Below are 26,092 nucleotides of genomic sequence, written 5' to 3' on the forward strand. Positions count from 1 at the left end.
CGAATTTGCCCTCCGCGATTATGTCATCACGGTAGGGTCGCATTTTTCCTTAAGCGCTTAGAACGGCGCGAATTAGTCTTCGCGCTTATGTCTCCGCGGATAAGGGTTTCGCGGATTTGTGGTGGAACTGTGCTATATGGCCAGTAAAGCACTTCCAGGCATTATAAAATATTGTACTGGCCTGCCCAACTCACATGACTGTATTTCAGGAACTTGGCAATCTATTTGCATTTATGACAGGTTGCAAAACGCCCTGCAATCGTGTGATCACCATTTGCAATCATTACTGCAGGCTTCACCAGAAAGTCAGTCGGGGAGGCCATGTGGAGTGGATATTGCATTTGAGGTCTATTCTCCCATGCACTGAGGATTTCCCTTCCCTTCCATGCAGGGAGGGCAAATTCTCCTGTGTGCTGAAGGAACATATTTTCCGCAAATGGAATTACATTAGAAAGTGGAGATGTGGCAGTCTGCACTGTTTTAATTGTTATCTGATTAAAATGATGAAGGACTAAATAGGTCCTGGTGAATATAATAGAGTTCTCTGCTGGAAAGCTACTCCTGGGACTTTGTAGGGCTGCGCTTCACTCAGTTCGGAGAGCCTGCAAGAGTTCACCCCAGTGGGCTGAGACAGCCAAGCAGCAGGCAGGAAGAGAAGGAGGTGAGGTGAGCTGCCTGCCTACTGCGTGGGTTTCTTGCCAGGGGGCCTGATTAGTGAGAGCCTGCAGCTGGAGCATCATGTGGAGAAGACTGATCAATAGCCAGCTCGTCCCTGCCCTGAAACTACCAAGGGAAATACACACACACACACACACACACACACACACACACACACACACTTTCAGTTGATCTACAGAGAGAAAACAGGCAGCAAATAGTACACGTTATGTGCCGTAACTATATATGGGTGCTTTCTACATCATTTCACTTCGTGATGGCTTTATATTAAAGATTGGAGTGCGAAAAACAAAAACACCAGTAAAGGTGTAAAAAATGGGAATTAGGATTACTCTGGCCACCTCCTCCTCCTCCTCCTTCTCCTCCTCCTTCCCTCAAAAGGTTAAAGCAGCTTACCCGTCCTCGGGGTCTGTTTTTTCGTTTTGGAATATCTTCTTCTATCTCTTCCTCTTCGTTCACTTCATCTGCATTCTCATCGTTTTCCAAAACCCGCTGGAGTTGAAATAATAAACAATAATTAAAAACAAATCCCAGTGCAACAGAAGACCTTTTTTTTTAAAGCAGAATTGCAAAGAAAATATATCACAGTAAGAGAGAGCTGGGAGAAGCCACTTAGGTCATCAAGTCCAACCTTCCGTTCTGCAGGGATCCAAATTAAATCACCCCATACCTGGTGAAGGGGATCTTGCCACTTTTCTAGGAAATTGGTTAGACTCTCAAATTGCTTTTACTGTTCTAGAAGCCATTTTGACATTCAGCTGAAATCTGCCTATTATCTGTATCTATGAAATTTAACTTAAATCCATCCTTTACCTCTTTTTGTACTTCGTCCTTTTAAGTTTTGAAGAGTGCTGTCATACATCCCCTTTTGTCAAGGATAAACATTATCGGCCCCTTCAACCTCTCTAGAAAAGATTTAATTTCTGGTACCCTGATCAAGCTTAATTGCTTTTCCAAAACCTGATTCAGTTTGTCTGACTCCTTCTTAAAGTGGAAACCAAAGGTGATACTTTGGGGCCAGGCTCAAACATTTTATATCTGGCATTTCTAGAGGAATCTAAAGCCATGATGGCAAACCTATAGCACACATGCGAGAGGTGGCGGGCAGAGCCCTCTCGGTGGGCACAAGCGCCATCACCAACTGCTCTTTCAGGGTCCATCCTGCACATGCGTGTGATGGAACCTGGAGGATCAGCTGACCACCATGTGCATGCACACCAGCCAGCTGCTCTCTTCCGGGTTCTGGTGCTCCGGCGTGTGCATGCGTTCCAGTTTTGGCACTTGTTGCCGAAAAAGTTAACCATCACTGATCTAAAGGATTCCTTTTACATGAACCTCTCTGAATCAGAGTTTCAAGTAGGCAATAGAGTAGCCTAGACTTAATTGTTTTGTTGGAGAATTTATACTAGACACTGGATGCAGGAGGAAAAATTTAGGGACATTATAGCTCTGTTCATTCATTTGGACTTTTAGTTAGTTTTTGATAATATTAACCTACATTACTTCTCTTTCTCTCTCTCTCTCTCTCTCTCTCTCTCTCTCTCTCTCTCTCTCTCTCTCTCTCTCTCCCTCCCTCCCTCCCTCCCTCCCTCCCTCCCTCCTCCCTCCCGGCCTTTCCACCTCTCTCTCTCTGTAAATAGTTTCAGCCTTTGCTGCCAGGCCACCTCCAGAAGGTAGAGTTGGGAAACTATTATTCAAAGCACAAGCCACTAATTTTTTTCATACTCAGATGCTATATGTCAACAAGTACATAAAACTCATAGGGATATCAGCCAGAGCATTAAAGTAGATACCATTGTATTTATAATATAGTTAGGATAGATTAGCGAAGGTAAGAGAATAAGAAATGATATCAAATTATATTACTCAAATATACCATCCCAAGGAAACAAACTGAGAAATGAAAGAGACATCTACAATAATAGAAAAGAAAGAGAGCGAGGAAGAGCGAATGAAAGGAAAATGGGGGAAAGAAGAAAGAGGTGAGGAGAGGAGGATGGAAGGGAGAGGAAGAGAAGGAGAGAGGATAGGAAAGGGAAGAGGAAGAGTAGGAGTAGGAGAAAGGTAGGGGAAGAAGGAAGGGGAAGGCGAGGAGAAAGGAAGGAAGTAGAGAAGGGAGGGAGAAAAGAAAGGGAAAATAAGGTGGTGTTACAACAGAAGGAAGGGATGGTAAATAAAGCAACCCAAACTGTATATTATAACCTATTAAATGAAATAATAAATGTATAAGAATGATAAATGTAAAGAAGAATAACAATTATGTGAATGTATACTTAAAATACTATGAAAGAGAACAAAATTTTTTAAAAATTCTGGGGGGGAAAGTTGGTATGGTGAGAACACATTGTGATATTATTCCTTATCATCCAAGTCCTCCAAAATGTTTACTAGCTGGAATGCCTAATTTCAAGAGGATGAGTAAGAGTACAAGATTAACTTTGGGCAAAGATAGAGGTATTGTTGGTTAATAGGTAAACTGCCATAGAGATCACAGTTCAGATTGTTTTAGATGAGATTATTAGTCTTTAAAAAAAAATCAGGTCCACAACATAGAATGCTATTTTATCCTTAGATGACATTGGATTCTCAGGAAGTTGAGTTACACAACTACATTTAGAATACTAGTGATTAACAATTCTAATGGGTTAGGAGCAACTCATCTTCATTACTGCATTTTACTTAGGGCTGATCTTAGAAACTCTTTTAAGGCCTTCATTGTATGCCTTTATAAAATCTGGAAAAAAATATCTTTAGCCAATCTTTTAACGTGCAATGATATTACTAGGTATTTTCATTTCCTTATTTTAATTCTTTAATTTTGTAAAAAAAATTGTTTGTGTTTTAAATGATAAATGATAAACGACCTTAAATATTCCATTTGACTGAGAAGAAAAATATAAATTAAGTGCATTTACTTAAGAATTTTTCCAAGAAATACGGATATTATTTTATTACCAATATGATTTGATTATATCAAGGATGCACGCTTTTTCCTGATCATTAAGTAGAATGCAAACATTTGTGCTCTAAAAAGTATTTGGGGAGAAGGATTCGGAAAGATTTATGTAAAAATAAATTGGTAAATTCTTTGAAGGATAATTACAGCCAATTAATATAATTACTCCTCATGCATTTAATCATTTTTCTTTGCTGCATTTTCCATTCTAGATGATATAGCAAAATAGATCAATGAATGGTGAATAAAATTTGTTGGCAATTTTTGTAGTGCCACCTGCAGCTGTGTTCAATGCCTCTGAGGACCTCATGCAGTCTTAGGACCTCAAATTGTGAGCTTTTTTTGTCCCAGATGGAAGAAGGATGCTTTAGAAAAGCTAATTTGAAAATAAAAAGACACCAGAGCAACAGCTAAATAAGGTGGTAAAGAAGCTGTAAGCTGACAATAGAAGCCTCCCTGTTCTAAAGATATTTCTTCCACCTCCCAACTAGATGGAATCTGTTTTACAAGTGCTTATTGCTAACACGAATATTTATCTCCAAAATGACACTTTCAGTTCCTATCACTTTTTATGCAACAATTTTACAAAATTCTAAACTATTTATTTATTCAATCCATCTGGATGCCAGACAAGCTTCTTACAGGCAATACGTACAATCTGGAAATAATGATTAATTAGCCTATTTATCCATGCACACACAGCTAATGAACTGAAAATGTGAGGCTATTACCTGGATTTCTTGTAGCGTATCCTCCTCTTTAGTATCTATCTTCTTTTCAAGCCCTTCTCCACGCAACAAGGCTTCCAGTGTGGTCCCTTCTGATGTGAAGCCATCCTTCTTCAGAGGCAGGTCAACTTCTGACAAATCAAACAACAACAGCTACTGTTATTTCCTTAGAGTAAGTAACCAGAAGGATGGATAGAATAGTCGTACAGTTTTCAGTTTATTCACAAGAAAGAGCAAATGTCTTTAAACATTGAGCGATATAATTATTATTTTGACATGTTGATATATACAAAAGTCGAATTTGAACTCCATGAACTAGCCTTGCTAGTAAAATATAGCCAACTCTTACCAATAGTGATTTTTTTTCAGAGAAGCATTAATGTAAATATTTGTCTAGTTGATAATTTGAAGAGAGCTTTTATGTGGAAAGCTTTTAGCTGGTGTGACATCAGGTCATCTTGTCTGAAACAGCTCAATCTGGTTAGCAGTTGGAGATGAAAGCTGCAGAAATACTAAGAGATGTACACTATATTCAAGAGTTGAAAAAGATTCTGAGAAATGGAAATGGCAAACCACTTTGGATATTGTTGACAAGAAGAGTGGCCATGGCCATGAAGTTACAAGAAATTGAGCTCTTCACAAAGAGACTCTATTTTTTTATATTGTCAAACAGTGATAAATATAGCATCCCCTTTGACATGCAGCCTAGATAATCAGAAGATCCCATCACTCTTCTTTTACAGACCACCTCTTACCCAAATAATACCCCAATGCAGCACCTAATCAGCCTTATCCTTGAGACCTTTGGTGCAGCACACCAAATAAATACTACACTGGGAATCAATATTAAACAGATCCGTGAGTTGAATGGCTCTCTTTGGCAAACATGTATGTGCAGCTTCAAGAACTGAATAAGCCCATCCAGTGTACGTACATACACACACACACCAACTGGCTTCATGTCTAAGGCAGGACTAGAATACACAGTCTCCTGATTTCAAGGTTAATGCCTTAAACACTACATCCAACTGCCTCGCAAAGAAATGCTTTACACAATGCGCATATAAATAATTTGTCACTTGGATTCCTTGGACCAGTTTATTTTCATAAACTCTACACTGTAGCTGATTCTGATAGATACCATTTAACATGGCAGACCTCTTAACAATTTTTTAAAAATTGAAATGCATGAAATGCCTGGCACATCAGAGATCTACTGCTGGGTGAATGTAACCACACAGCTCATTAACAAAACAAGGCAGAAAGTGCCTTAAAGGGCAACTGAGTGGCTCAATGAGCAATTACATCTCATGTCAGTTCCAAATTAGAATCTATCAACATCACAAGAGTATGAAATACCAGCTCCATTACTGCTTCCCATTCTTCCCATTTTTATTTTATGGAAAGTATTTATGGCATTTATTCAAAACAACTAAAGTCAGAAAGACAATCATGAGGTATGCCAGGGGAAGGGGAAAAAACAGATTAAGCTTACTCTGCTGGGAAATACAGTGAGAGAGAGAGAGAGATTGTCTGCTAGCTGTCGAGTTTGCAAGATACCATCTTCTGAGATGGTGCTCTCTGCCAGCATCTGGAAGGCCCCAAGGGAAACAGTGGTAGAGAATCCAGGCAAGCTGCATCCATCCATCATATTGCTCATTTCCACATCTCCAAGGCATAAATGCAACATTAGAATGCAAAGGCAGGGATAGAGTTTTAGAGACAGGGAATTGGGGGGGGGGGGGGGGAGAGAGAAGGTAGTATAAACATTCTTCCTTGAGTATTTGATAGTTTAGATAAATGATGATGTCATATCAATATAATATTGTGAAGTCTTTTTCTTTTAGCACTATGCAAACCCCAAATAGAGAGGGATTTTTATTGACTTTTATTAGCTTCAGAAGCCCCTAAAATCAAACTAACAGCCTCCACACTGTCTTGTAACATTCATTCAATGCATTTGTCTCCCAATGTTAACCAAGCTTGACTTCATCCAAACTCGCCACTCTAGATTTCTGCAAGTTATTCTTGAGACCAGTTCGCACTGGTTCGGGGGAACCGGTAGTGGTGGTGGTGCAAGGCTCCATCCACCCACCCACCCTGCTGTATGAGCGAAGCTAGCACATGGGCACGGGCACTCCCACTACCAAACCGGTAATGAAGAAAATAGAATAACATCTCTGCTTGGGACATACATGTCCTATCAGTCTCCTGCCCACAAACAATAATATTGTCCTCTGCTTATCCTATGTGAGCAGCAATGTTTTTGCTTTCATCAAGGAGAGTCAGAGTCTAAAGATACATTATGCTCATTTTTTAATATTCCAGAAAATGAGGGACCTGGGGAAGAGTGGCTTGTAAAAAAAGCCAGATAGTGTCATAAGATGAAAGAAAGAAAGCAGATGGACTTTAATCTTCTAACTAATTCTATGTTTGATCTAAAGAAGCGCTATTCCTCACATTATTTTCCTGCCTCATTGTCACCTTCATTTTTCAAGTTTCATTCTCCACTTTGTAAAGACTCTGGTTCTCCTTAAAGGGCCTCTTTCCAAAGGTTTGTAAAAAAAAAAGTCTGGAAGTTTTATCATATTCTTAAGAGAAAAGAGATCTTTTATAAAATGAATAATACTCAAGGATAGTTAAAAGCAAGCTAAAATTTGCTCTCCTTGTAGATAATTTTACTATACAACAATTATTCAAATAAGCAGTTGTAGCAATTTTGGATATTATTGAAATAAATAAGATTTAGGAATGACAGAATCTATACAAGGAAGGATCTGAAATTCTACTTACCCATTGCATATTAAGGATGGGAGGAAAAAAAGCATACATGTTTCTGTCTTAGATACAATGAAGAGAGATCTCTTTGTGGTTTTGTATTCATTATGAGTTTCATAAATTCTACTTATGAAGAAAAAGACCGAGTAATGTATAAAACTACAAAACCACAAAACACACAAGGGAGAATCATCCAGACAAAGTAAATGGCAACCTCTAAGCAATATGAGATTAAAGTAACTTTGGTTTAAGGTCTCAATTTAGAAAAATGCTGTCTTTGAAAAGTGACAAACTGGCTATTTATAAGGAACTACGGCACACAAATCTAAGGAAGAGCAAATCTGCCACAAATCCCTATGGAAGATGTGTCCACTAACAGAAGATTGCCTCCATATGGCATGTGAACATGGCTTTAGATGTAAGGAAGCGTTTCAAGAGATATTACACTATATATTTATGTGAACAATATTAAAGTTTCCAATCCTTTTATCAAGTTCCAAACCGCCATTAAAAATCACTGTCAAATCTTCTAATCACAGATTCCTGCATCTGAGTCCCTCCCTTCCTATTAAATGCTCTTAGGCTTAAAAATTTAAATGAAAGGAAATGACAAGATCACCACTTCCCTAAATAGCAATGTAAAAGTTCTTGCTTTTATTTGATACCAAAAGGCGTATAAGTTATAATACCCATTCATAATTAGGTAAGACACCATGAGGGATATTCTGGCAATCCAATCCATAATATTCAAGCACAAGCTAAAGAATCACTTTGGATAAATCTGTAAAAGATGAGACTCCGTTCCTGTATTGCACATTTCAGCCTGACATGGAATAGAACAAATAACATAGAATAACGGAGTCGGAAGGGACCTTGGAAGTCTTCTAGTCCAAACTCTGTAGCCAACAGGCCTAATATCATAATCACGTACTCCAGGGGTGGGTTCCTACTGGCTGAATAACCAGTTTGCTTCACGCATGTGTGTGTGAACGCTGTGCGCACATGCGCACTTTAGCAAAAACTGAACTTTTGCATTGCAAACAAGGAAAGGAGCAAGGAAACCAACTGAGGGACGGCAATTCAATCTGCCGCCACTGATCAGCTGGGCTTTGGAAGCAGAAATAAAGGTCAGTATAACCCAGGGGTGGGCAGACCATCTTTCATGGAAACAGAGAACCGGTTTGCTCTCAGCTTGCAGTCAGTGCTAACAGTTCGGTCGAACCAGTCTGAACTGGTAGAAACCCACCACTGACTCACTCCTTACTCACTTTCGGAATGGATTTCTGCACCTCACTCTTTCTGAAGCTGCCCTTGAAGAGTAGTTAGAAACTTCAGCTGGCACAAAATATGGTAGTATTGGCAGCAGGGGTGGGTTTCAAAACTTTTACTAACTATTTTGTGGACGTGGCCGATTTTGTGGGCATGACTCGGCAGTTATGTGACTGGGTCAGCATGGCCAACTTGATGTCACTCACCAGGAGATGTCATGGTGAAGCTCACTTAACAATGCTCTTGCTTAGCAACCATTATTTTGGGCTCAATTGTAGTCATAAATCAAGGACTATCTTTGCCTTCCTCTGCATGGTAGTCTTGTCCTAGTAAACTCCTTCTCCTTATGGCAATTTTCCTCTCTGTTAGAGGCACCAAAATAATCCAGACAATGTAAGGTTTCCTGCTGCAACAGGGGGGTAGACTAGAGTAGCCTTCTAGCCCTAAATTGCTGTGCTGTCTTCCTTCCTTCCTTCCTTCCTTCCTTCCTTCCTTCCTTCCTTCCTTCCTTCCTTCCTTTCTCCCTTCCCTCTGTGGGATGCACCCCCCCCCAATAACTGCTGAATGTCACTTTGCAAACCTGAGCAGCTTTTCAATTTAAAGCAGGACTCCAAAGTTTGCAGCTTTAAGACTTGTGGACTTCAACTCCCAGAATTCCACAGCCAGGCATGCTCAGTTCTGATTTAAAGCGATGGCATTTGTTTTTCTCCTGTCCTTAATCTCCCGGCAGAAAAGTGAGGTTTGTTTGTTTGTTTGTTTGTTTGTTTCTTTCTTTCTTTCTTTCTTTCTTTCTTTCTTTCTTTCTTTCTTTCTCTCTCTCTCTCTCTCCCTCTCTCCCCCTCCCTTCCCTCCCTCTCTCTCTTACTTTTTAAAGCTTTTTTCCCTTTTGCCTGAACTTACAGGGGGGAAAACTTTTTTTAAAAACGTTTCTTCTGGGAGAACCTTCTGATAGGAGAACAGGTTTGGGGGCATGGCCAAGCCACCATTCTTATTACTGGTCCTATCCGGCATTCCAGATTTTTACTACTTCTTCCGGCATACCAGACTGTATAGGGAGGAACCCACCTCTGGTGGGCAATTATATGTATCAGTCGTTTGATACTATTGTCTGCCAATATGCTTCTGGGTGCAATTCAAGGTGTTGCCATTACCTTTAAAGAATTCATGACTTGCGGCCAGATTACTTACAGGTTGTCTATCCTCAGTGGCATCTAGTCCAACAGGATAGCTTGGGCCAGGTCCCACGGCAGAGAGGGTGCAGGAAGAGGACCTTTACTGCCATGAAACTTGCCCTCTGAAACATCATCTCCCTAGAAATTAGACATTGACCTGACCCTACTAGCCTTGAATGCACTAAAACCTTAGGTTTGCCATCCAATCTGGGGCCCTGATAACACAAGTAAACTCAGGTCCTGGTTTGTTTGTGGGTGCATAATATTTCCCACCTTCTATTTTAATGTCATTTTGGTTATTTTAAATTCTAGCTGTTTTTACTCTGTTTTAGTTGTGAGCTGCCCAGTGTCATATATATGAGATGGGTGGCCTATAAATGTACTAAATAAATACATTTTCAGTTCCCTATATCAAGCAGTTAGATCTGCCAGTTACCATTTTAATTTCTCCCAATGCCTGCAAAGATGTCATGCTAGACTCTACGGGGCATTGCAGGAAATATTTTTTTTCTTATATTTGTATTCTACTATTATAGAATAATATATAACATGAAACCACGCACAATGGGAAATATTAAAATATTTACAAGATATGCTAAAACATGCATGTAAAACAGATAGCAAAAACAATACCATGACTTCTACATTATTAAATAAATAATTAACCTAAGAAAATAATCCTACAATAATTACACGATACTTGATAAGGTTACCTAACCTAAGCAAGATGACAGTCAACCACTACACATCCCCTAGGATAGCTTTGATTTTACTGCTTCCCAAATGTCATTGTAGCAGCATCTTTTAGCCCTATTGAAGTGGAATGGGACAACTCACTGCAGCCAACTCACCCCAGTTGACTTGCCACAGGACAACTTGCCATGGGACAATTCAACGTGGAATAACTCAAGAAAAGAACAGGAAGAATCGCATCTCACTCCAGCCTCAAGGACTTCTAACTTGAAAAGATTCAAACCCTAAGCAAGGCAAAAATGGCTGCAAGTCACTTGTCCCTCTCTTGAGTTGCATTGCCTTGCATTGAATTTTCAAGTGGTGAGTTGGCCAGACGAGTCAGCCAGGGCAAGATGGCCAGGGCAAATCGACCACAGCAAGTCAGCTGGGGCAAGTGGTCTTAGACCCGTGATGGAGAACCTATGGCACACATGCCACAAGTGGCACACAGAGCCCTTTCTGTGGGCACACGAGCCATCGCCCCAGCTCAGCTCCACTGCGCATGCACGTGCGCCTCCCGCCAGCAAGCTGATTTTCGGGTCTCTGCTGCGCATGTGTGGGGGGGGCGGGGAGAAGGCCCCTAGGTCCCGTTTTCTCTCCCAGGAGGCCTACTAGGCCCAAAATGGGGTGGGGGCATGTGAAGAGGTGGGGGAACGCAGGGAGTCACGCACACATGCATGGGAGTGGGGGAGTGCAAAAGGACCATGTATGCATGGGCAGGGGGTGGGGCATGCGGGAGGGGTCACTTGTGCATTGCATTATGGGCGCAGCGTGTGAGCGCGTGCTGTTGCACGCACTTTCAGCATGCGACAACAAAAAGTTTAGCCCACTGTCCTAGACCCTTGTTGAAGTGTTACCTTGGCAAAAGACAGTCTTAAACCTGGAGTCAGCCTCATAAAGACATTAAAGAAATTCCTGCACAAATACTGTTGTCTGTTGTCTTCTAAGAGTGTCAACAGCAGACACTACAGTAGCAGTGGTGAGTTCCTACCAGTTCGGATCAGTCACTAGCAGTGACCCAGATCTACCACATCTCCATACCATGGCGCAGAATTTTTCCCCATTTTTTAATGTTCTGCGCATGCGCAGACCTATTTATGGACAAAAATGTGCGTGCACTGAACCGGCAGTAATGCCAGCAGCAACCATCCTTGTACAGTAGTGAAGAAATCTTTATTGACTGAAGGATGGCACCCAGACTGGCTTACGGTGGTAAAAACATCTGGAGTTTATGCAAGTTAAAAGGCAAAAGTCCTTGCAGCATAAGGGTTTTAAAAAGTGATGGATTTATTTTTGTATAGTAATAACAAAGACAAAAATTTAATTAGTTATTTAAAGATGTGGAAGATCCATCTGTATCTACAAGAAACTATTATCTATGTGGTCATGAAGAATCAACATATACTTGGAAACACATAATTAATCTCCAAGAAAACTACAAATTAGTTATACATTTGTTCAAAAAGAGCTCTACCAGAATTCCTTTCACTAAGAATACAAGGATGGTTGTTTTTCAACACCTATGTAAACAAACTTCTACCTTAACACGTTATATATGATTCCTTTATTTGTAGAACTTCATACTGTATATACAAAGGCATTAACAGGTGGAAATGTTTACCTTTCTCCCATCGAGAGAATGCCTGAAACTATTTTGATAACCATTAAGGATACTTTTCCATAAATCCTTGTCACAATTCAGAATGATACAATGAATTAAACTACAGAGATAATTATAGTTTTTAATCATTACATATTAAATCTTGTTTGGTAAAATGTTCTAACTTCTGCATTAGCATTCTTTGAATATAACTAATTATTTTTCAGCAATTATTCAATTATTTTATGTTTTTATATGAAAGTTGAAGAACTCCGAAACAATAAAAGCAGCACAGAATACTGTTAATATACTTTTTAAAAGAGGGAAATGAACACACACACACACACACACACACACACACACACACTATCATTGTTAAAGTGTTTTTAATGAAAAGAAAAAAAATAACCCATTCATCTTTCCTAGTAACTTTTTTGATATTTTGTTTTTCCTTAACTGAATGCAGAAGTGGTCAAATAATAATCTACAGTAAATCTATGTAAGGTTTTTTTTTAAAGTCACAAAGATGTTAAAATCTGAACTCTTAAAAAATAATTTGGAAAAAACTATCCAGTATTTAAAAGCCTGCTTTTTTTAAACATTTCATCACTGTTAGAAATGTATTGGTAAGAAGATCATTTTGTTATACTATTAAAATAAAAATAGTTCATAAAAATAAACTATTTTAGACGTCTAATATTAACCAGAGAACGAAGGCATTCATTTTTAAAGAACGATAGCATAGTGCTTTCCATTTGTGCTTAGATATAAATGATAACATACTCATCAGGGCTTACATCCAATTACTAAGTATTGTAAGACTGCTGCTCTATGTATGGCAATTAATTTATGGAGTAAACATGGAGCACATAGCCAGACATGGTATTCTTACACCGTAGCCAACAGGATCCAAACCTTCTCTTAGCTATAAAAGGTACTTGGATGAGTCACTAATTCTGAGATAAAAGGAAATATATGACTGATACATAACTCCCTAATCCTGGAGAAAAACAAGGAAAAAAAATGTAATAAAGAGATAAACAATAAATGATGTTTATTTAATTATTGAGGGATGCGGTGACTCAGTGGCTATGATGCTGAGCTTGTCGATCAGAAAGGTTGGCAGTTCAACGGTTTGAATCCCTAGTGCTGCGTAACAGAGTGAGCTCCCATTACTTGTCCCAGCTTCTGCAACCTAGCAGTTCGAAAGCATGTAAAAATGCAAGTAGAAAAGGGACCACTTTTGGTAACACCATTCCGTGAGCCTTCGGCATTTAGTCATGCCGGCCACATGACCACAGAGATGTCTTTGGACAGCGCTGGCTCTTCAGCTTTGAAACAGAGATGGGCACCACTCCCTAGAGTTGGGAACGACTAGCACATATGTGCGAGGGGAGTCTTTACCATATTTAATTATTAAATTTTAAAAGCAGAAAATAACAGATGACTTTTATTTCAATATTCTCCTTATAACCTTCTGAGTGACGAATGCTGGAGGCAGAGGACAGGGATAGGATGGGGTTGGTCTGATTTTGGAAGGTAGCCAGGCAATTTTAGATAGAATGAGCCTTAAGTGTAACTGTGCAGATTTGAAGTCCAAAATATGGGAATAATCACCCACCACTATTTATCCATGTGTTAGCACCTGATGGCGAAGCTCTCTGTGGGCAATAGCAATAGCCGTTAGCAATAGCTGTTAGACTTATATACTGCTTCATAGGGCTTTCAGCCCTCTCTAAGCGGTTTACAGAGTCAGCATGTTGCCCCCACGGTCTGGGTCCTCATTTTACCCACCTCAGAAGGATGGAAGGCTGAGTCAACCCTGAGCCGGTGAGATTTGAACTGCCGAACTGCAGCTAACAGTCAGCTGAAGTGGCTGCAGTACTGCACTCTAACCACTGCGCCACCTCGGCTCATAGGGCACACGAGGCATCGTCCCAGCCCAGCTCCACTGTGCATGCGTGCACGCCTCCCATCTGATTTTAATGTCTCTGCCATGCACGTGCAGTGGTGAGGTGCATGCGAGAGACATACGTTCATGAGCAGTGTCACACATGCATGCGCGGGGGCAAGGGTGAGTGTGGGTGGGGGCGGTGCTCGCCCTGCAGCCCATTTTTGGTCTCAGGAGGCTGCAGCGAGGCCTGCTAGGTCCAAAACATGGTGCAGGGAGGGGGGAATCGCACAAGCATGCACAGGGGGGCAGGGTATGCAGGGGGTCATACATGCTTTGCATTATGGATGTGGGCACGCGCACATGTGCACACTTTCGGCACACGAGGACAAAAAGTCATCACTATGTTAGCACAAGCATTGGGAAATGGAACTAAATCAATCAATTGTTCTCACTCCACCTTCCTTTCCCAACCAAAAGTTCTAAAACTTAAGAAAGAAAAAGAAATCTCTCCATAAGAAAAAAAAAGAGAGAGAGCAAATTTTAATGAAGAGGATGAAATGCTAGTGACTTTGGATTTCCTTCATTTGATTAACAATGAGCCCAGAAGCTCTTGCTTTGGCTAAAAGATGGATGACTGCAGAGGGGTGCTGCATTGAGAAGATGAATGACTGTTCAACTGTCCTTGGCGTGTACAGAAATGTATTTTCTGAACAGCCAGGCCAAATACAGACATGCCATGTCCCTGTTTCAAAGTCAGATAAACAAGAAGGCAGATGGAACTCCTTGGGTGCATAACCCTTTGGATTTGTTTAATTCTTTAGCTCAGAAGTCAGGAACACACAGGCAACCTTGGGCTCCCACACAAGGTCAGTGTGTCCATTCATTAACATCTGTCCCTGAGATTTGTTAAACAACTTTTCTTCTTCTGGACATTCATCAGTCTGCAGAACATAAGCAAGGTTTATGTTACTAGGTAAAGAAAAGACTGCAGACTCTGAAAAGGTAATAAAGCCAATCAATCTGTGGATCTGTTTTGCTGCTGAGCATCCTTCAAGCTGCTCTTAGAGATATGTTGTGATGGTGATGGTGAAAGATGGAACAGCAGCAATAGCAGAGTGAGCTGGAAGACATCTTAGCTCCACTAATGTGTTTCTCTCATGTATCAAAGCTGTAGGAGACCAATTAAAATTCAGGAAGGAAGAGCTGGCCAAAAGAGTTGGAAGGTTTGGCTCCAGCCATCTTAGTGATAGTTTAGATCCCCTTCAGGCATCATTTCTAAGAGAAAACGGATTGTTTTTGCCTGTTAGATTATGAAAAGTAGGAATCACCAGAGTATATAATTAGAGATATATGAGCCTATCCATTCCAAATGAAATGTCACTTTTAAAAAGTCTTAAATTTCCCCCCAAAAGCCTACAAGATTTACATTTAGAAGAATGTAGAAGGAGACTTACAAATTTCCTTACATTAAATCCAATGATGAGTATCTTTAAAATATAATTATGAAATTGTAGTTATTTAAAATTACTACTATAATTTTCATTAGCTCTATGCTCTGTAACTGTAAGAGAACAGGCATTTCACATAGACAGTGAGACATTTGTTGAGTTTTGCCTCATTTTATGACCTTTGTTGGCACAGTTGCTAAGTGAATCATTACAACTGATAAGTTAGTATTCCAGTTGTTAAATAAATCTTGCTTCTACATTGACTTTACTTGTGAAATCTTTGCAAAAGGTGATCACATTACCTTGGGACAGAGAAATAGTCATGTAGGAACCAGGTGCCAAGCATCTGGATTTTTAAGAGAACTTTTTTATTTTTCTTTAAAAAAAACAAACACAAATATGTCATCATTTGTCAATCATTAAGACATTGAAATACAATTTTTTTTGTTGTGTGTACCCCTCCCTCCCTCCACCCCCCCATCCCCCCTCCTCCTTCCCCCCCCGACTTCCCAGAACCCGTACACGGTATGGATTTTTAACTAACACAGTCTAAAATCTATTGAGAAAAAAGAAATAAAGAAATTAATGACATTCTAGATTGAACTTAGCTTCTTCTTACTGAACTAACTTTTGACAGTTTAAATCATTTCTGATCTTAAGCATAGGCTAACTGGAATTTCTTAGTCCCGTATTTATTTTGTATATAATCAATCCATTTTTTCCAGTCTCGTTTATATCTCTCATTTGAATGATCTTTGAGATATGCCGATATTTTAGCCATTTCAGCTAAGTTTGTTACTTTCAATGTCCATTCTTGGATTGTAGGCAAGTCTTCCTTCTTCCAATATTGCGCCACCAACAGTCTTGCTGCAGTTATCAGGTGCAGAATCAAATTGGTCTCTACCACTGTAAAATCAGTACATATACCTAGTAAAAATAACTGAGGAATAAACTTTATCCTTTTTTTAAAAACATTTTGCATGACCCACCATATTTTTATCCAAAATGCCTTAACCTTTTGGCAGGTCCACCATATATGATAATATGTAGCATCGAGAGAACCACACCTCCAACATTTAGGCTGTACATTCGGATACATAGAAGCCAACTTTTTAGGATCTAAATGCCATCTATAAAACATCTTGTAAAAATTTTCTCTCAGATTTTGAGCTTGTGTAAATTTCACATTTCTTACCCAAATTCTTTCCCATGTATCCAACATTATTGGTTCCTCAATATTTTGAGCCCATTTTATCATACAATCTTTAACTAATTCTGTTTCCGAATCCATCTGTATTAATACATTATATATCCTCTTTATATGCATTAAGCTTTGATCTCTTATTTGTTTAAACAGATTATCCTCAACTTGAATAAAGCCGATTTTTTGATCTATTTTCCACCTAGCCTGTAATTGCCCATACTGGAACCATGTTTGAACTACCTTCTCCTCTTTTAATACCTCTAAAGATTTTAATTGTAATACCCCCCTTTCCGAGGTAAGAAGCTGTCTGTAAGTAAATCTATCCTGTTTTTGTGCTGTATTCATATTTTCAATTGCATGTCTAGGAATTGCCCACATGGGTATCTTGTCATTTAATTTATATTGGTATTTCTTCCAAACCCGCAATAAAGCATTTCTCAAAATATGACTTTTAAAGTTCTTATCCAATTTTTTGTTGAATAACAGGTAAGCATGCCAACCAAATACCAGATCGTGTCCCTCAATGTTCAATATTCTATCATTGGTTAAATGAATCCAATCACTAATTACAGATAATGCCACTGCATCATAATATAGTTTTAAATTAGGTAGTTTCAATCCTCCTCTCTCACGTACATCTTGCATTATTTTCATCTTTACCCTCGGCTTCTTTCCTGCCCACACAAATTTGTTGATACCCTTCTGCCATTCTAAAAGGTTCGCATCTTTTTTAAGTATAGGTAACATTTGGAAAAGAAATAAAAATTTTGGTAAAATGTTCATTTTCACTGCCGCTATCCTGCCCAGCAAAGATAAGTGCAATTTCTCCCATTTTTTCATCTCTGTCTGTATGCTATGCCAAAGTGGTTCATAATTATGCTTATATAATTTCCCATTTGAAGTTAAAATGTTAACTCCAAGATATTTGACTTTTTTAACTACCTCACATCCTAGCATCACTCCTAATTCTTCCTTTTGTTTAATATTCATATTTATAGCTAATATTTTGGTTTTTCCTAAGTTTATTTTAAAGCCAGACACTTGACCATATTGATTAATCGTATTCATTAAAACCATACTGGATTCCTGCGGTTGTTCCAATATTATGACCAAATCATCCGCAAAAGCGCGGACTCTATATTCTTGCTGCCTAATCTTGATCCCTTTTAAACCATCCAAGCCCCGTATTTTATTCAACAATACTTCCAAAGTTATAATAAACAATAATGGGGACAAAGGACAACCCTGTCTTGTACCTTTTCCAATTTGAAAAGAGTCTGTTAAACTTCCATTGACTATGATTTGTGCTGTTTGCTGTTGGTATATTGCTTTAATTGACTGTAAAAAATTATCTCCTATCTGCATTTTTTGCAATATCTTCAGCAGAAATTGCCAGTTAACTCGATCAAAGGCCTTCTCAGCATCCAAAAATATAAACGCAGCAGGGATCTGGTTGTTCTTTCCCAAATATTCTAATGCATTAATAATTAATCTGACATTACTTTTCATCTGTCTCCCTTGTATAAAACCTGTTTGGTCCGTATGTATCAATTGTTGAATGACCAACATTAACCTATTTGCTAATATTTTAGTAAAAATTTTATAATCTACATTCAGTAATGAAATGGGTCTATAATTTTTGGGTTGAGTAGTATCTTGATCTTCTTTGGGTATCAAAGATATAAACGCTGTCTTCCAAGATGGAGGGACTTTACCTTCCGTTTGAATCATATTAAATAATTCTCTAAGAGGTTCTACCATTTCTAACTGTAAGTTTTTGTAGTAAACCGCTGTCAAGCCATCTGTACCTGGTGCTTTCCCTGGCTTTAATTGCTTAATTACCTGCAGGATTTCCCCCGAGGTTATTGGTTGATTCAATTTTTGCCTGTGTTCTTCTCTAACTGAAGGTATTTTCTCCTTGTCTAAATATTTGTCTATGTCTAAACCATTAATTTTATCCCCTTTATACAGTTCTGTAAAAAATTCCCAGAAAGCCTTTTGAATCTCTTCCTGTTGGAACACCTCCTTCCCTCTGTAAATCAGTTTAGATATATTTCGAGTTTTCCTTTTTTTCCTAATCTGATAAGCTAACCATCTGCCAGGTTTGTTTGCATTACAAAAAGTATTGTGTTTTGCATATAATAAATTAGTAGCTACCTGGTCAGAGATCAACATGTCAAATTGAGATTTTAATATGTTAATAGCTTCCTTAACCTTTGTATCGTCTGGTTTCCTTGTTAACTCCAGCTCTTTTCTCTTAATTTCCTCTTCCAGTTCTGTTCGTTTTAGCCCTTGCTTATTTCTATGTGTTTTATTTATATTCATCAAAACTCCTCTCATATACGCTTTGCTTGCATCCCATACAAATTCCATAGATGTACCCTTATTCATATTCAAAACAAAATATTCAGATAGTAATTTTTTACAATCATTAATATAGTTTTCATATCTAAATAAATTTTCATTCAGTCTCCAAAACCTTCTTGCCTGCACTACCCTTCCCAACTCCATCCAAACTGGGTTATGGTCCGAAAGGACTCTAGCTGCAATCTTTGTTTTCTTGACCCTAGGAAGCAAATCATTAGTGGTTAGAATAAAATCGATCCTTGAAAGGGATTGATGCCTGTCCGAGAAGAAAGTGAAGTCATATTCCTCTGCATTTCTTTCTCGCCAGATATCTCTCAATTCAAAATCATCCATAATGTCAAAGAAAGATTTGGGTAACTTTGCTCGCATCTTGGTATTTAGGCGGGAAATCTTCTTATCTCTCTTAGTGTCTATCACTCCATTCCAGTCACCCAATAGTATACAGGAACTATAGTCCCACTGTACTAATTTAGCATGAAGATTTCTATAGAATCTATCTTGCTGTTGATTGGGAGCATAAATTCCCAAAAGTAATGTCTTTTTCCCTTCTAAGATTAAGTCTAAAGCAATATATCTTCCGAAGGGATCTGCTTCTATTAATTCAGCTTTCATATCTTTTCTTAAGTATACAACTATACCATTCTTCTTTTCCATAGCAGAAGCTGCAAAATGTTGACCAAGTTTTGAGTTGATCAAATATTTTTGATCAGTTGACTTGATATGAGTTTCTTGCAAACAAATTACATCGTTCTTAAACTGTTTAAGATAATGAAATATTTTCTTCCTCTTCTGTGGAGAGTTCAGTCCATTGACATTCCATGTTAAAATCTTAGTTGTCATCTTTGGTTGGTTGAAGCATTTTTAGAGCTTCCTGCACGGCATGTTTAACCTTAGGTCTAGCTCCTCCCACTGCTTCCAGATTTGTTGTTGTAGTTCCTTGATCGATGGCCGATGATTGTTGATGCTGTTGCCTCTTAGCTTGTTTCTCCATACGTCTAGTAGTCATGCGGCTAGGTCTTGGTTCCATAGCACCTTGCACTTCTAGAGAAGAGAGATGCTCCATCTTGTCTGGTGGTTGTGTAGTTTGCTGTCTATCCTGTCCTTCTTGTGGTCTTTCTCTAGGTCCAGATGGTGCAGGGTGTCCGGCCTTCAATATATTATAATAAAAATCTCGGGCTTTCCATACAGAGTTGAGGCGGTACCTTTGCTTATCAAATGTAAATATGATGCCAAATGGTGCATCCCATCTATACTGTATCTGACGATTTCTGAGTTCTTCGACCAAAAAAGCGTAGTCTCTTCTGGCTCTTAACATTTGAGGTGGTATCTCTTTCAAAACAGCCAGGTCTTGACCGCCAATTTGAAGCTTAGTGTTATAAGACGCTTGCAGTACCATATTTCTGAACTCTCTTGTAGTAAAATATATAACGATGTCTCGAGGAAGCTGCTTCTGCTTTGCCAGCCAGGAGTTAACGCGGTAAGCTTTGTCAATTTGCCAGCCTTGGTTGGTCCCTGGTCTTCCCATCAGGCGGTCAAAAGCTTCCGATAGGATCTGTTTCAGGTTCTCCTGTTTCTCCTCACGCAGCCCCCTTACTCTTAATGCGAACTCCATTTGTCGGTACTGTATCATAATAATTTCTTTTTCAGCATTTTCCACTTTTTGTTCCACCACCTCTGTTTTCAATGTCAAGTTAGCATTGGCATCATTAAGAACCTCTAGAGTATCTTCCACTCCAGAAATATGTTCTGTTAATACAGTTACAAGACTCAGCATGTCGTCTCTAATTTTATCAACCTTAGCCTCAAATTTCTCATACAACTCCTGTTTAAGTCCTTTTATTTCACTTTTAATTTCACTTTTAATTTCTTCTTTCATTTCTTTTATTTCCTCTTTTCTCTCCTCTCTATTATCTCTAAATTTATCTTCCATTTTAATTGTCTGTGCATTAAAAGCCTCGCTTAGATTACTCAGAAAAAATTCTTTCGTTAACACATCCCCAGCAGGGGGCGTAGGAAGTGGAGGCTGCAGCTTTGTACCAGGCACTGAGGTTGTGCCCCTGGAAGTAGAGGGTGACGACTTCAAGTTAATATTTGGTTTTGAGGCCATTTCAAAATTTGTCTGCCTGCAGTTAATAAAACTCTATTGCCTAAATATACAGCTTTAAGTAAAGAGGCTTTTATTTTGAAATTTAAGGCTTGGCAAAAGTTTCAGTGAGTAAACATTGTAACAAGACCGTTCAACAGATTCATCACCGTTTAACTTCCAAATAAGCAAAGTTAATGAAGGAGTAAAATTCTTCTATTGTGAAACCAAAACATGTGATAAGCTATCTCTTTTGTTTTGAATTCTTTTGAAGTCTTGTGAGAATTAGCAAAAAGTGTTCGTTATTACCGGAGAAACCAGCCTGCTCGGCGCCATTTTAAAAGCCTCTGAGTAAATAATTTTTCGGAGGAGAAAAAAAGAAGAAGCTAAAATGTTGATAAGCAATTATTGTCCTCGCAGTAAACGGATTCAGCTCGTGATAAGATTAAATCAAACAAAACTTAGAGCAGAGTGGGAGAGACCTACTTTGTCCTGCACAAGGCAGTTTGAAGTTCCCAGCACGGACAGCCGTTCTGCCTTGGGCTAGCCCCCCTTTCCTTGCAAGCACAAAAGCTGCAAAAATCGAAGAGCATTTGCCAGCAAAACAGTTTCTTCTTTCCCTCTTGCCTGAAGGATAAGAAAACCTGATAAGACGTCAGATGGAAGATCCTCTAATCAGGTACGTAGCCAGGAATTCGGAGGCAGCTGATTTTTTGCTGCTTCCACCAGTAAGCTCCTCCCAGGAAGTCCGACCCCAAGCATCTGGATTTTGATCACATAATCGTGGGGATGCTACAAAGGTTGTAACTGTGAAAAATGGCCCTATGTCACTTTTTCAGTGCCACTGTAACTTTGAACAGTCACTAAATGAACTGTTGTAAGTCAAGGATACTTGCATAGGCTAAACATAAAACATGGATTAATGGATTAATGCTTCATATTTTTATTCCTATTGTTGTAGAACTCTATAGCACAAGTAGAAGTTAATGCAGAGTCTTCTGCCTCCGTTGGATTAAGCATCAAGTACTTAAAACCTCTGACTAGGTTCATCCCTTCCCTTGTAAGACTAATGGCAGCAGTCAACTCAAGCTTAATTTGCCCTTACAGCCTTCACTTGAACTAACCTCTGACTCAATGGTGGGTTTCAATTTTATTTAGAACCTCTTTCTTCTGTAGGTGTGGCCTGCTTTGTGGGAGTGGCTTGCCGGCCATAGCAGTTAGCAATAGCAGTTAGACTTATATACCGCTTCATAGGGCTTTCAGCCCTCTCTAAGCGGTTTACAGAGTCAGCATATTGCCCCCAACAACAATCCGGGTCCTCATTTTACCCACCTCGGAAGGATGGAAGGCTGAGTCAACCCTGAGCCGGTGAGATTTGAACAGCCAAACTGCAGAACTGCATGAGACCGGATGGGAGTGGCTTGCCAGCCATGTGACTGAGTGGGAGTGGCTTGGCAGTCATGTGACTGGGTGGGCGTGACCAACTTGTAACATATTGTGAAACTCACTTAACAACGCTCCTGCTTAGCAACCAAAATGTTGGCTCAGAAACTCTGGCATTTGAAGCATGCAAGTCTTAAAGCTGTCAAGTTACAAGACCCTTGCACCCCTAACCCTTTAGAAAAAAAACCCAGGGGTGTTCAAACGTGGCAGCTTTAAGACTTGTGGAATTCAACTCCCAGAATTTCTCCTCTCGTTCTTCATCTTGATGATTTGCAGACGGGCAGGGGGAGGGAGCTGGAACCGGTTCTAAATGGCACTGTAGATTTGTGGAACCTCTTCTATAGAAGAGGTTAGAACTGGCAGGAAACCACCTCTGCTCTCAGAGGTAGACCTAATTAAATGCTCTGCTTACACACTGTCAAACAATCAAGTTTGTGGTGTCTTTCCTGCTAAAATAGAGTGCTAAATGAGGCTTTCGATTTTTATTACTTTGAATGTTTTGAGGTGGATTTTCTGAATTACATTAAAAATATTAAATTCTTAGTTCACTGAATGCATTTTACAAATTTCACACTCTCTAAAAACCTTTGAGATGATTGGTTATGGATTTGTATATACCAGTTTGCTCCAAATAAATGTTCTAAAAATCAGATCATTCAATCAAAAATAGATGGCAAAGAATCGTAAGGCAGATGTAATTATACAAACCAAATATAATAATTAAAAATAACATAATAACAACCGTGATATTTTAGCAATATTGCATAAATAGCATCGATCACTGAAAAGCCAAGGATGTATATGAGTTCAGAAGGGTAAGGGAATAGATATCAAGTTTTCCCCAGGGTGGCTTTGGAAGAGGAAAACTTGGAAAATAATATTCATTTTGCTTTATGCTCATTCTAACCCCTTTCTTGATAGATGGGGACCCTCACTAGATATACTCAAATCATCTGAATTAGATGAGCAGAATCTATTTTCAAAAAGTAACCTTGTAGATACCTAGACCCCAGAAGAGGCCTAAATAAGGGAATAAAGAATAATCAGCACCATAAAATGGACTTGGAAACATGCTGGCTGGGGAGCTCTGGGAATTAAAGTCCACACGTGTTAAAGTTGCCAAATTTGAGAAACACTCATCATTTCTTCAAGCTCCCCTTAACAGCTGGCCCATCCTTTCTCTATCCCCAAGGTCAACTCCAAATTTCTTCACAAGCAAGCACATCAGCCGGCACTGGTTTCCACATGACTTCAAGGATGTCCCAGTGTAAAGCAAATTATGGCAATCCAGATGACAGAGGGTTAGCGGAAGGACAACCAAGGGACAAGTCACCTCTCCCTCGTGTAATTCTTCAAATTGTCTAGGCAAGTGTGACCACATTACATTCCTAAGGGAGGAGGAAAGAGGCCCTCATTCCATCTCTGAGGACCTTCACCATCTATTTGGTGTCTTTAATAGGACAGCAATTACCAGGCTAAATGCTCAGGTGATTGGACCTATTCCAGCAGTCTCATTTCTGAGCCGCGGATCCAAGGGTTATATGGAGATCATTTAGGCAAGCAGTTCTTGCCTAAATGGTCTCCATATACCAAAGGCATTATGGTGTAGCTTACAACTGCAGGCACAGAAGCTCAAGTCATGCCCTGCACCATTAACATGATCATTATTTACTGACAGGTTTGTGATCCATAACAATTATCAGTTTTCTTGCAGCACTTGCACCCTGCAGAATGAAGGGCACTGAGTTACAGGGACAGCTGTACTTGTAGTTGAATACAGCATTACTTTCTATCCCCAGTTAGTTTCAAGAATCTTTTACCACTTGGGCAGGTTTGGGGAATAGCATTTACATTTTGGCTTATGGAACCAAACTGTAAGAATTTGAGTTCCAATTTTTTTTTTTGCTTGCTTTTGTTTTTAATAACAGCAGATGTTGGACTGAAACTACCATGCTGTGATGCAACAGGAACTGCACAGGTTATCGTTGAGTTGTTTTTTAGTTCAATGTCATGGTAGGAGCATTGTTCCCAAGTCATACCAAGTCATACAATCCTGAATGCACAGAAGCTGTGAGTTGAAGCCAAAAGTCCACCATAGGGCAGAGGATGTAATGTCTTGGGATCAAACTCACCGCGTCACATGATGTTTTTGACGTTTTTCCCATTCGTGGAGCTGGGGTGGGCAAGGCCTGTGCGTGATGCATGAGGCCTGTGGGCTGCCAGTTTGACACCCCTGATGTAATGGATTGTGTGGGTGACCTTGGGGGATGAAGGAAAGAGATGCTGCCTAGGAAACTATCACATAAGAGAAGGATGAGCCTCCAATGCATTAATGGTCAGAGCAAGAAACTTAGGAAGGACTCACCCCAATAGATCAAGCAGTTTAAAAGTGGCAGTGGGAAGTTTGTGTCTTTAGATCTGCAAGATTCTGTTACTGTAGGCTTACAATAAAGTACAACAGTGTTTCTCAACCTTGGGAATTCAATCTTCAATTTGCCCAAACTGACAAACACTGACATAGAATTAGCTCATCTAGTTGCGTTTCCGATCTGGTTTGCCAGGGGGGGCCTGAAAGAGGATTACACTTTGGAAGGTACATAAAGACAAGGGAAATGCTAGACATCATTTAATTTGCATTTTAAATAATTACTTTGTTAATGATTAATAAGTAACACAAAGGCTTTGGGAAGCTGTACATCCAGGTGCCTGCATCTGACAGCCCTTGTGTGCTGATAGGAGCTAAACAAGGTTGGCCTGTGGCTGGACTGTAAATTAGACAGGAAAATAAGAAAAACAACCTAGGAGAAGGTCATGGGTGCTACGTTGCTGCCAAGAACTTCAGGAACACGTTTATGAAGTTACCAGAATTCCAATTTGATTTCCAGACTTTAAAAAAAACAACATTTTATGCCTGGTTGTAGCACCGCAGGAGCGGAATTATTGTTTCTACTAGTAGTGGGCCTATATATAAGAAACAGGGACGCAGAGGCTCAGTGGCTAAGACGCTGAGCTTGTTGATCAGAAAGGTCGGCAGTTCAGCAGTTCGAATCCCTAGCACCGCATAACAGAGTCAGCTCCCGTTACTTCTATTTAAGAAATTATCTTTTTTCCAGGAGGAATTAAATCTAACTGAAGACAACTACATGTGAGCTAGATAGAAACAGACACAGAAATATCTACACCTTTGCTGTCACATAATTGTCTAAATGTTTGTGGGCCGTCTCCTAAACTGTCCTACTCCCATCCACTTGGAGCACAGCTTAATAAATAACTATTTTCTGATATTAACATGTCATGTTACCTAGAAGACAGGATATCTGTTCCAACAAGTCATACTATGTAGCTGTATCCTGCTTTAGTGAATATGGCATCACCTGTCCTCCTTTATCTGAATCTATAATATTGGCACAAACACATCTAATAATTGAATTCATCAGACATAGTATTTGGCAAGCCTATTATTTTAGCATAAAATGCTTAAATTTTATTAGGATATCAAGTCCAAATTGCAAGGAGGTATTAAAGTGAATTAGAAACCAGTAGAAAATTATTTACTATCCATCAAAAGTAAAATGATTATTACACTATAAAAAGTTACCCAGGAGAAGAATAAAGACAAGAGATTGAAAATACCCGCTACAACAAATGAGGACAATGGAAAATATACAGTCTTTCTCTGTACCATAAAAACTGGCTTAGAACATTCCAAACAAGACTTTAATACCATTTATTACTTATTC

At 39.3% G+C, this 26,092-nt stretch overlaps 1 protein-coding gene across 4 annotated transcripts in view; it reads right to left on the minus strand.

The window, feature by feature from the left end:
- Nucleotides 1-26,092, minus strand: part of DPF3 (double PHD fingers 3) — a 228,601-nt gene that overhangs the window by 62,406 nt on the left and 140,103 nt on the right. For all 4 annotated transcript variants that reach the window (XR_004256302.1, XM_032228422.1, XM_032228411.1 and 1 more), the window contains exons 4-5: nucleotides 4,366-4,493; nucleotides 1,075-1,170 (exon numbers count right to left, since the gene is read on the minus strand). Coding sequence is in view for 3 of the 4 variants with exons in the window: in XM_032228422.1 (XP_032084313.1) it covers nucleotides 1,075-1,170; nucleotides 4,366-4,493 (224 nt within the window). In the remaining variant the exon portion in view is untranslated. The remainder of the gene's footprint in view (nucleotides 1-1,074; nucleotides 1,171-4,365; nucleotides 4,494-26,092) is intronic.

The sequence above is a fragment of the Thamnophis elegans genome, chromosome 1, assembly GCF_009769535.1.
Source record: "Thamnophis elegans isolate rThaEle1 chromosome 1, rThaEle1.pri, whole genome shotgun sequence".
In the NCBI taxonomy this organism is placed as follows: domain Eukaryota; kingdom Metazoa; phylum Chordata; class Lepidosauria; order Squamata; family Colubridae; genus Thamnophis; species Thamnophis elegans.